Source organism: Budorcas taxicolor, chromosome 1 (assembly GCF_023091745.1).
Source record: "Budorcas taxicolor isolate Tak-1 chromosome 1, Takin1.1, whole genome shotgun sequence".
Lineage (NCBI taxonomy): Eukaryota > Metazoa > Chordata > Mammalia > Artiodactyla > Bovidae > Budorcas > Budorcas taxicolor.
This window is the reverse complement of record NC_068910.1, coordinates 111,604,400-111,616,948: the sequence shown is the minus strand read 5'-3', so window position 1 is coordinate 111,616,948 and position 12,549 is coordinate 111,604,400. Positions and strand designations below refer to the sequence as shown.

Genomic DNA, 12,549 nt, shown 5'->3' with positions numbered 1-12,549 from the left:
TTGGATGAGGGCATGGCAATCCATTCCAGTATTCTTTCCTGGAGAATCCCATGAACAGAGGAGCTTGGTGGACTATGGTCCATGGGATCACAAAGAGTCGGACACAACTAGAGCAATTGAGCATGCACAGACACAAACACATAGGAAATGTACAAACCACGTGTTCACAAAATACCGTATCTGACTAATCATCTTTCAGATGAAAAAGCAGAATATTCTGGTATCCCCAGAGCTCTCCCCATGCCCTCTTCCCATGACTATCTCTCCTTCTTTAAGGGAAGAAATATTATTTTCCAATTAATGACTTAAAGTATCACCCTTTCATCCTGTAATTTGTTATTTCTATTTATCAGGCATTCCTAAATGGTGTGGCAATGACACATTTTTTTTAAGTGAATGAGCTAACTTTATGATTCATCAGGCTTTAGGCAGCCAAAATGTATTAACCAGCGGAAGATAGGAGCTTGAAATTACCTGCCATCCAGATTAGTGGCTTGTACAGCTGCAAATACTTTGGTTTTCAAAGGTAGTCCTATACTCGGGATAATTAACTGCTGATTGTAGGTCGAATCCTAATAATAAAAAAAATAAGCAATTAACCCATCATTGCCTTCCCAACAACAGAACGTTTACTTAAGACAATAATGGCCTATTAGAAAAAAGAGAGGGCAAATCAACATAAATTTACCGAACGAACTTCTAAAAGGACCTAGTTAATCCTCTTGTTTTTGGCAGAACTGTTCTTAAATCATATCCAAGTAACAAACTCACTTCCATGCATAAATATTTTCATGTCCATAGTTTATCATTTATGATGATTAATGTTCAATGTATTTAAATTATATGCAATGGTTACTAGTAAGAGGCTAGTAGTTTGCTTAATATTCAACTATCATTATTCAGTTTATTTAAATTCATATTTCATTTATTTAAATTATATTAGTAGCTAATATTCAGTTTATTTAAATTATATCTGCTTCAGTTTAAGCCCTTTGCCACTGGAGTTGTAAATCTTTATACTCTTAATCTCTCATTAACCCAAAGTCACTTATCTCGCAATTTTAAATTATTATAATTTAACTGAAAACAAAAATAAAAAAGGGACCAGTATGTTCTCAAGTTACCAAAAATGCATGCCATGGAATTCCTGTACTAGATAACGTGGTGAGGACTTACAGAAGGGTGTCTTAGGGCTTCATTTCTACCTTTTACCCTTAGTTTAGACCAATCCTGCAGAGCTTATTTATATAATTCCCCAATTTACAGTAGATTAAGGCAGAAAATTAGAAACTGATAGCAAAGAAAAGCAGAAAAAAAAATGAAGAATAAAGAAAAAACTTCTCAAAATCTAAGTTGTCAAATCATTTATCATGGACGCTAGATTGTTTCCCCCAAATTTAGTAACTCTGAAGATAAAGCTATTTTGCAGCAAAGGGAAATATTCAATGAAATCTCAGTATCATCAAGCAAAGGCAGAATACAGAGCTCACTCTGTTTCAGAAGGCTGGGAAGAAACAACAGATACTGAATTTTGAAACTTAAAGCAATAATAACTTGGATGCTTCACTTTTGAAAGAGTTGCATTCATGTGGAACATTTCATTCCCAAATTAAGCCTGATAAGTGAGGGATTATATGCTGTACTTATTTTCTATATTTCTGTGATAAATGATAACAGCTCCTCTAACAATTTCTCATAGGTAGTATTTTTAATTAATTCTCTTCCTGGCTCCCTTTTCCAATTTCTTCAAGTTATACACACTTGATCGACTATTATGGCTCATTCCTCTTGTACTTGCATCAGTATTGTCTCAAAGGATCTTATTTCATTTTTTTTTACAAATATTATACTACATAATCATTTGCAAATGATATGACTCAGCTATGGTTTAATCTTAATTATCACCTTTTTCTCCTAAAATTCTTCTAAACAGTAATGTTTAGATTTTATTTGGTATAGTTACCTTACTCCTGTTAGTAAATACTGTCCCTAAAATCAATTATATTTATTTTAGATTTTTTTCTTCAACTTTAAAAATAATTCATAATTACCATAGCCCAGTTTTAGATTTACTCTGTTTCTTTATCTGCTCAGAAGACACTATTACTTAGTTGCAATTCAAATTCAAAATCATCCTCACGATTTCCACAGAGAAGAAAACTAATCTATTTATACTATATAAGAATAAGGGCCAAGGTCAACTCGAAGTAAACTGCACGTATTGAAATCACAAAATCAATAAATGTCATTATTTTTTACAAGTAAAATTTTCCTAAGTACATTCACTGAATCCCATAACACACAGAAATAACTGTACTGAATCCATATTCAGGTCTATAGGAATTCTCTGTACTTTTAGATCAATTTTTCTATAAACCTAAAACTGCTCTTAAAAAATAGTCTGCTGATTAAAAAAAAAAAAAAAACTAGTTTGTAGGGAAGTGGTTGAATTTTATTAAATAACTGTTTAGTAAACAAATTTTAAATTTCAATGTGTTAATTCAACCATTAGTAATATCATTTCAAATTAGTTAAAAATGAGACTGATTTTGGTATTATGTATTTTGTTTATAGTCATATCAAATAATTACCTTTTAACCATCAAATTAAAATCTTAGGTTATCATCAAATTATAGGCTTGTATTTGGCACTAAGATTCTAGAAACTTTTTGAAGGATTAGGTCTAGTTTAACAATAGGACTACTATACTATTTCTAATGATAAAGGAAAGAGCTTAATAGCAAAGCTCTCCTCAAGTCTGCACTTCTAAATTTTTATTTTCTGCGTTTCTACAGACAGAATAGCTTAATTTCACAGAAAATAGTGGTATCCTTAAATGTCATGTGAATATATTTTTCACTCTTTTAAGATCAGGAATTCTCATCTTTGTTTCAGTCAATTGTAACAAATAATATTGAATCCAAGTCAGTCATCACAATTCTACCTCAGGGAGATTACACATATAAATTAACAGATAGAAGCTTTCCAATTTAAAAATATTGCTTACAATAATAATAAATATCTGGTCATACTGGGAATGAATATTGGCACATATTTGCTGAGTATTATAAAACCAAGTATCTTGGCAGCTTCTCCTTGCAAAAGAAAGTTTAGAAATGACAGAAAGGCAATCTTCATTCCAACACATTTTAATTTGTTGTTTAGAACTCTGTGGTGTCACACTACAAACTTATAAACATGATTTTTTAAATGCCTTTGGAAAGTGTCCTACTACAATATTTATAGCTCATTATATGCAAAGTACAAAGCACTGACTTTTAAATCAGTTGCATGAATTATAACTCAGTGCCATGATGACATGAATAATAATGTAAAAATCAGATTCATAATTTACAAAAATGTTGGTTGATATATTGAAAAATTGATATTTAAATCAGGCATTTAAAATGTATGAATAAAATTTTTAATCAACATGAAAATATCATTTGGGGGATTAATGTTAGAGTTATAAATAGAAATTCATATTTTTTTCATATTTTGCTGCCACTGTCAATATCTATATGACAAAAGTTTAGACAATACTGTGTAGTCAAACCTAAACTATTTCAGATATGACAGAATTGACAACAGTCATAACCCACACTGGAAATGTTAACACACTGAACACCAAGTATCTTGCCTTTAAATGAAGTATCATTTGGACTTTTCCTATCTTTTTATCACAAATATCTTATTTCCAAAATCTTGACCCTGACTATGTTTGCACACACACAAACACACAAATAAATATATACGTATAAATGTAGATAGACACTTGGAATAATTACACAGAATCACATATATGAAGTGAAATTTAAATCATTTATCAACTTCTGGAAAATAATGGAATTGTTAGCATACCTTTATCACTAAGATACTTGGAAATGGTGGTGAAGATGAATAAACATTACCAAAGTATAACAGGGTTAATGTAACTTTTGGTGGATTTTTATAGGAAAGCCATTCACATAAATGGCTCCTCAGAACAGTGAGAGAAAAAAATAACGTCCTTCAACTGTCAACTTACGTTATAAAGGAGCAGGTTCAAAGTGCTGACAAACGTACCATTGTTCTCCCTCACAGAAATGGCAGCTGAGGACCTAAAACAGATTGAGGAAAAGGGAGGCACTGATGAGATTTTTAAATTAACAGCTTCAATCACACCTTAATGTTAGATTCAAGGCACCAAAACTCTTGAGCAATCCTGACATAACTAGGTCTGGAATGGGCATATTGTTTAAATCACTGAACAGATAAATAATCAGAAAGCAAGAGGGACTAAATAAAGGCAAACTGCTCTTTCTGATCTTTTCAGTTATAAAGGAATCTTTTTTTTTTTTTTACATTTTTTTTTTTCTTAAGAATACATTTTATTTTATTTTATTTTATTTTTCTTCTCCAGCTTCAGGGTCTTTTCCTTTTTTTTTTTTATTTTTTTAATTTTAAAATCTTTAATTCTTACATGTGTTCCCAAACATGAACCCCCCTCCCACCTCCCTCCCCATAACATCTCTGTGGGTCATCCCCATGCACCAGCCCCAACCATGCTGTATCCTGCGTCAGACATAGACTGGCGATTCAATTCTTACATGATAGTATACATGATAGAATGCCATTCTCCCAAATCATCCCACCCTCTCCCTCTCCCTCTGAGTCCAAAAGTCCGTTATACACAGCTGGGTCTTTTTTCCTGTCTTGCATACAGGGTCGTCGTTGCCATCTTTCTAAATTCCATATATATGTGTTAGTATACTGTATTGGTTACATATATGAAACTTGGAGAAAAAAAAAGTCATTCCAACAAAGTCTAAATCTAATGTGAATACATTTTCATCAACTCCATTTCTATACAAGCTTCATGAGACCAGGAATTTTGTTTTACTTTTTTCAGTTAGAACTTTGCATGGTACATATAAGGTGTATAATAAATATTTGTTGAATAAAGAAAAAGTGAAAGTGAAGTCGCTCAGTCCTGTCCGACTCTTTGCAACCCCATGGACTGTAGCCCACCAGGTTCCTCGATCCATGGGATTCTCCAGGCAAGAACACTGGAGTGAGTTGCTATTTCCTTCTCCAAAAGTGGAAGTTACTCAGTTCTGTCTGACTCTTTGCGACCCCATGGACTAGTTCTCCAGGCCAGAATACTGGAGTGGGTAGCTTTTTCCCTTCTCCAGCAGATCTTCCCTCTGAGGAATCGAGGGTCTCCTGCATTGCAGGCAGATTCTTTACCAACTGAGCTCAGGGAAGTCCCATTTAAATGAATGCATATCCATATGCACTGAAGTTCAGGAATGAATTTAGTGAGGAAGTTGAGGGGAGCAGAGTGAAAGACTATGACCCATTTCTCTCTGCACCTGCTTCTTTTTGACTCAAGGCCTTTCTTTTCTTGTTTTTCACATTGAAATCTTGCTTTTGACCAAGTCATTTATCATAACTGTACCATTAAAATATCTATGAATATTTTTTAAACTGAAGCAAAATGTGTCCTCCATGTTCCCTTGTGACTGAGATTAAACAATAACTTTACTTTTGTGAGAGAAAACCCTACAGCTGAAGAGGGAAAGTTTTTATTTAATCACCCCATTTTGTCAAAAATATTTCACAAATCCATATGATTATATTGCAATATGGATGTAAACACGTCTTGGAGTGTGTGCTTTGGGAGTAATAAATAAATGTGGTAGTGGTTTATCGTTAGGTCTGATACGACTCTTTGAAATCCCATGGACTGTAGCCTGCCAGGTTCCTCTGTCCATGGATTTCCCATGGCAATTGGAGAGGATTGCATTTCCTCCTCCAGGAGATCTTCCTGACCCAGGGATTTTAAGCCTGCATCTCCTGCTTGGCGGGGGCAGATTCCTTACCACTGAGCCACCTGGGAAGCCTCAATGAATGAATACCTGACTATAAACAAAAGACAATGAATCCATGTCTGAAGCTCTTTGACTATGAGTGATACCATCTTTGCTGGGAATTATCAGCATCTGTGCAGGGGACACCTCAGCAGGAGGCATGGAGACCTCATATTCTGAGGCAGCAGTCCAATAGTGAGCACATACCCAAGCAGGACCCAACAATACAGTGACCATATGATCTACCCACTGGAAACATGACAGTTCCTCTGAACTGCATAAGCCCCCAGGATTCTTGGGTCTTGGGCAGTTCTGAAGGGAGCCAGGAGAACCAAAGGCAGATATTTGACTAACGTGAGGTGGTTTTAATTTAGGGAAAAGATTAAAACTGAACTGTTGATGTTCTTCAAAACAATAATCATTATAGATGGATAAGTTCAGTTCAGTTCAGTCACTCAGTCGTGCCCGACTCTTTGCAACCCCATGAACCGCGTGCAGCATGCCAAGCCTCCCTGTCCATCACCAACTCCTGGAGTCCACCCAAACCCATGTCCATTGTGTCAGTGATGCCATCCAGCCATCTCATCCTCTGTCATCCCCTTCTCCTCCTGCCCTCAATCTTTCCCAGCATCAGGGTCATTTCAAATATGACCCTGATCAGGTGGCCAAAGTATTGGAGTTTCATCTTCAATATCAGTCCCTCCAATGAACACCCAGGACTGATCTCTTTTAGGATGGACTGGTTGGATCTCCTTGCAGGCCAAGGGACTCTCAAGAGTCTTCTCCAACACCACAGTTCAAAAGCATCAATTCTTCAGCGCTCAGCTTTCTTTGTAGTCCAACTCTCACATCCATACATGACTACTGGAAAAACCATAGCCTTAAGTAGATAGATACATAAGACCATATACAGTTTCCATTAGATTCAGTTTAACTTTCTCAACAAATCCTGCTATTAATATCTTGGTAAGTTCCTCAAGGATAAAAATAACCCAAATAAAAAGACAACATGAGAAATTAAGAATAAAATGCAACTTACGAAGCAAGTTGGGTATTATTAACCAGGTATTCCAATGGATAACTACAGCTAAATTTGTAAAGAAGCCCAGGTAGATAGCTGATGATTGTTGGTGGGTCTGGAGTATCAATATATCCTGAAATATTTCCTATTTGTACTGAAGTTGCATTTCCATAAGCACTGACTCCAGGAACTGTGGATACCTGTTAGAATTGTAGGTCAAGCTCAGTGATTAAATAGTTACTCATAAATCTAGGCATTTCATATGCAAAATAAAACATTAGATCAGATCATTTCTAGGGTCTGTTGCAACTATAACATGACATAATTTTGAAATTATACACACATAATTCTAAATTATAAGTGATCATATGTCTTTTTTCTCTCATTAAGAGGGTGATTTAATTTTTTAAATTAATTTTTATTGAAGTATAGTTGATTTACAATGTTAGTTTACAATGTGTTAGTTTCTGTGATACAGCAAAGTGAATCAATTATACATATATTTACTCTTTTTAAAATGTTATTCCCATGTAGATCATTACAGAGTATTGAGTAGAGTTCCCTGTGCTATACAGTAGACTCTTATTAGTTGTCTATCTTATATATAGTAGTATTCATATGTCTCCCAATTTTTCCCTCCCCTACCACTTTCCCCCTTGGCAGCTATAAGTTTATTTTCTATATCTGTAACTCTATTTCTCTTTTGTACATAAGTTCATTTGTAACATTTTTTTTAGATTCAACATATAAGCAGTATCATATTTGTTGACTCATATGTTTCTTTTAAATAAATAAAGCTTCATATTACCAGAGATGGTTTACTCATATTTCATAAATAAGAAAGGAGAGAAACTATCTGTTACTTGTTGTGCAAGAGCAAGTAATTTGAAAATACTCATGGGTAAAGACAAATGTCACGGCCTGGACTAAAAGCCCCCTGTTCATATGACCTTGTTTTCAATGTCAGCTTCATATCTGCAGGCTCCCATTCTCGGTTAGTAATGCCGCAGCACCAAGGCCCTTGTTGCTCTGGCATTTGTGCGTACTCCTGCTTGCTCTCTGGCCCTCTTCACCACAACATATCCTACTTCTCCCTCATCTCATCTTCCTTGGGAACTTCTCCCGACCCCCCATGCTTTCTGTCTCACAGAAGCAGTCATAGTGCATGAGTGGTCTGATTCGGCACACCTCCATCCATAATCAGAGCTCTTTGCAGGCAGGGGACCCTCTAGGTCTTATTTGCCTTTGTCCCTTCAGCATAGCTCAGTGACACCAGCATCCTGGTACCCCTGAGATAAATTTTGAACAAATGAATGAAGGTCACAAATTTTCTGATGGTCGATCTCCCCAGGGTCTTCCTCTGGTACATGGAGATTCTCATCTTTCAGGGCAATAGTTCACAGGGATGTTGCAGAGGGATCATGAGCTTCTAGAATTTATATAAAAATATTATCCATGTATGTATTCTCTTGGGACTAATTAGTTTTCACTAGATTCTCCAATTCCACTAAAATTTAATAACCACCATTTAAGGAATTAATTTTTTTTTAACAACACAAACGATTTTATTCTTGTTCATTTGCTAAGTCATGTCCAACTCTTCGCTACCCCATGGCTGCAGCACACCAGGTTTCCCTGTCCTTCACTGTCTCCGGGAGTTTGCTCAAATTCATGTCCGTTGAGTTGTTGATGCTATCTAAGCATCTCATTCTCTGCCATTTATTTTATTACATGTTAACATCTTAATTAAAAAGTTAATATAAAATTCAAACATTTAAATTGCAATTCCAAATCTGAAATATCTAGAATAAGTCAAAGAAGGAAGACTTTCAAAAATTGAGGCCTTAAATTATGTTACCATAGTTATAGATGTTTTTCAAGTCTATAACTAGATGAAGGTTTTTCTGATGAAATTTTGTTTGGGTGAAGTTGATATCACACATGTTATTGGGAAGCACTAGGCTCACAGTTGGGCTTCCTTGTAGCTCAGATGGTAAAGAATCCACCTGCAATGCAAGAGACCCTGGTTCAATTCCTGGGATAGACTACCCACTCCAGTATTCTTAGGCTTCCCTGGTGGCTCAGCTGGTACAGAATCCAACTGCAATGTGGGAGACCTGGGTTGGGAAGATCCCCTGGAAGAGAGCATGGCAACTCATTCCAGTATTCTTGCCTGGAGAATCACATGGACAGAGGAGCCTGGCAAGCTACAGTCCTTCGGGTTACAAAGAGTCAGACATGACTGAGAGACTAAGCATAGCACAGCACAGGCTCATGGTCAGATATTTTAACCTGGAGGTCAAGGAATTTGAATGAATTCTGTCTCTGATGATAGTATCAATATCTTAGAACACTCAGATGGTAATGACATACAGGAATGACTGCCTATTAGACTTCCTAGATGGCGCTGGTAATAAAGAATCTACCTGCCAGTGCACAGACATAAAAGACATCAGTTTGATCCCTGGGTTGAGCTGATCCCTGGAGAAGGAAATGACAATTCACTCTGGTATTCTTGCCTGGAAAATTCCATGGGCACAGGAGCCTGGCAGCCTAAGGTCCAAGGGGCTGCAAAGAGTCGGACATGACTAAGTGACTCAGCACTAAGGTTATTATCGCCCAGGCTCTCTGTTCTCATGTGTGAATTACCAAGTAGAGGGCCACCTGAGTACTTCTTTTATCAACAGTGACTACTAGCAATATGTTTGTCAAAATTCAGACTCTTCAGTGAAACAAAGTTTATATGGACCTATGATCATTAAGCTCTGAGGATTTTTAAATCATGGTAACAATTATTTGAGTTAATAAGTAACTAATTCAAATAATTAACTCAGCACAGGCTATGTAACATGGCAGTAACAATTCAATCCTTATATCTTAGTATATTAACACAACAAAAGTTCAAATAACACAACAAAAGTTCACCTTTTGTTTATGCTACATGTCCGATACAGTTTGGTAAAGGGGGTTCCATTCCAAGTGTTTACACACTGTTTTTGCCTAAGACTGAGTCTATTTCCCTGTAGCACTGCCATCTCAGCATGTGGCTTCTAGTACTGCTAAGACAGAAAACGCCAGAGCTAGTAGGTCATGTAGAGGCTTTTAGCTGTATACACATCAAGCCCAATAAGAGTCTACAGGACTGAACCAGTTACAAAGCCCTCACTAACTGCAAAGGGGCTGGGAAGGGCAGCCTTCCCTGTGCTCATGAAGAACTAACAATTCTGACATCAATAATGTTCTTGGTTGTCATAATACCGTTGAACTTCTCCCCCCATGTTAAATACAATACAATGATCAATTAGTATTCTAGTGGCTATTATGGAGACCTGTAACATTTAATTTTCAACAAGAAAATACACTTTATACATGGACCTAAGAGCACATGGGCAAAGCTGAAGCAATTATCTACCTGATTCATGAAGAGAACCAGAACTCTTATGAAAAAACATTTTGATTCTAATCCATATGATTTAGTAGTCTACTTAATTTTTCCCATATAGAACTGTCCTTGGAGCAGATACCAAAGCTGGTGATATCTAAGACAAAAATATAAATTAAGTAAATCTTCCTCTCTACACATTGCCTGCCAGACTGGCTAGCTAAGCAAGCAAATTCTATCTGTGAAAAAAAAATATGTGTGTACACACATACATGTACATTACAGTTTTTATACAAGACTTAATTTCAGTTTAGAAAAAAAAGATACATACACACACACACACACACACACACACACACACACACACGGATGCTTTGCCTGGCATTTCTCTGGAACTGTTCTCTTTTTTTGGCAACAGGGATCAGGATAAGACTGAAATGGAGAATAGGAAGCTCCCTGAAGCAAAGTCCTTGAGAGGAGGGGCTGTGCTGCTTCTCTCCACTTGAGCTCCCTCCCCTCTTCCCTACTTCCCTCTCTCCCTTCCTTTCCCCCTCCTTCCCCCCCTCCCTCCACAAGGAAGCTTGGATGTATAATGATCAACCTGCATCACTTCCCCTCACTCTCCCTTAGGCCCACTTCATAACCTCTCTACATACATCCGAGAGAGATGAATAAACGTTTTTAATAAAGAGTCAACAATACTCAAGCTGTATATTTGGAAACAGTCATGGGCACAATATTCTAACTGCCCTCTGAGAAAAGATAAAGGAGATTCAAAGAAATCTTTTTCCTGTCTCCTATCTACCATCAAGTCTTAAAAGCCCTGCCCTTAGAATAATCAAGCTTTCCCCCTTAGTCGCAAACAATAAATTATCAAGAGGAAAAGCCAATCTCTCCTTCTTTACTGGCCTAAGTGGACGTGTTCAATGAATCTTCTTTTTGTCTTTGCTAGGAATAACCAATAAGACTATATTTAAACAAGCAAAAGGAAAATCTGTTTTAAATAAATTTTAGCCTAACACCCCCACCAAATCACAATTATCTTTTACTTCAATTAATTTTTAATTCCAAGGAGAGTGAATGCCTGTTATAATTCTATTTTTGGTATTCAATACATGAATAAATAAATGAATAGTGTAGATAAGTGGTTCTCATTCAAGATAGAAGTATCTGAAGTGGTGTTTTAATTTTCACAGTAACTGGATGGAGCATGTTGCAGGGATTTCATGGGTAAGATTTGGTATGATAAGCATTTTTAAATTCAAAGGATAGATCCACAGTATGAAGAAACTCATGCTGGAAATGCTAACAGCCCTCTTTTACAAAACAGTGGTGTGGATCATTCAATGGTAAACAGCATACCTAGAAGATTCTAAGTTTCTCATTAGATATTACATCTTTCTTCCTGAACGAGGTCACTAAGAAATAATAGGCCAAGTGATTCATTGCCAAACTCACTGGAATATAAAAGATACTTCCATAAAAAGCATGAGGAACACAGCTAATGAAAAACTGTAGAGAAATACTCCTCAATGTCACTCACACAAAATAATGCTGGTTGGAGTAGCACAGTTAATCTCAGGCCCCTCAACCACCAGCTACAATAAACAGAACCAGTACTGGAAAATGAAATCACACGTTTGGGATCAGAAGCCCCAAACAGGCAAAGGAAAGTGGTTTGTTCAGTTTTATTGGGGTTTTATTCTTGAAAGATAGATTGGGTTTCTGATTATTTCATGATATGGGAGTTTTGTTTTTGTTTTTTTAGTTATGACCCCCAAACCTAGCACATAGTCTCACTCTAATCTTACCACTAAACTGTTTCCGCAGCCCTCCAAGGTGCTGAGATTGATGATGAAAATGACCACAGCAGGAAAGGTGTTGTTATTGATAAACCCCCTGCAGTGGGAATCCCCATGCCTTCCGTTCAGTGCCAGGTCTGCTTCAGAATAACCGGAGAAAAGAACTGTGCAAAAGTTAATCTTCATTGTAATGGCCTGGACCCCACAGTAGACATGGATGTCTCTTTCAGCTGAAATAAAAAATATAAAAAACATACACATCACAAAAGCATAGCACTGGGTCCAAGAATAACTTTAACATCCTCTGAGGTATTTTCATACTCTCTGTCTGTTTAACTGGCTTGTATACTTGAACACACCGTAATCCAATGTGAAAGTATTAAGAAAAATACCCAGTAAAAGCAGTCGTTGACTTTGTTATTTCCGGAGAGATCTTCGAGTGTAGATATTATATTTCATCTCTGTTTCCTTGTGCTTAGTATACAGTGGATG

General features: G+C 36.4%; 1 protein-coding gene across 1 annotated transcript in view; it reads right to left on the bottom strand.

Annotated features, from left to right (window-relative positions):
* Positions 1–12,549, bottom strand: part of ZPLD1 (zona pellucida like domain containing 1) — a 51,189-nt gene that overhangs the window by 14,850 nt on the left and 23,790 nt on the right. The window contains exons 3-6 of the mRNA XM_052648817.1: positions 12,067–12,287; positions 6,892–7,073; positions 4,028–4,100; positions 475–572 (exon numbers count right to left, since the gene is read on the bottom strand). Of these exons, the coding sequence (XP_052504777.1) occupies positions 475–572; positions 4,028–4,100; positions 6,892–7,073; positions 12,067–12,287 (574 nt within the window). The remainder of the gene's footprint in view (positions 1–474; positions 573–4,027; positions 4,101–6,891; positions 7,074–12,066; positions 12,288–12,549) is intronic.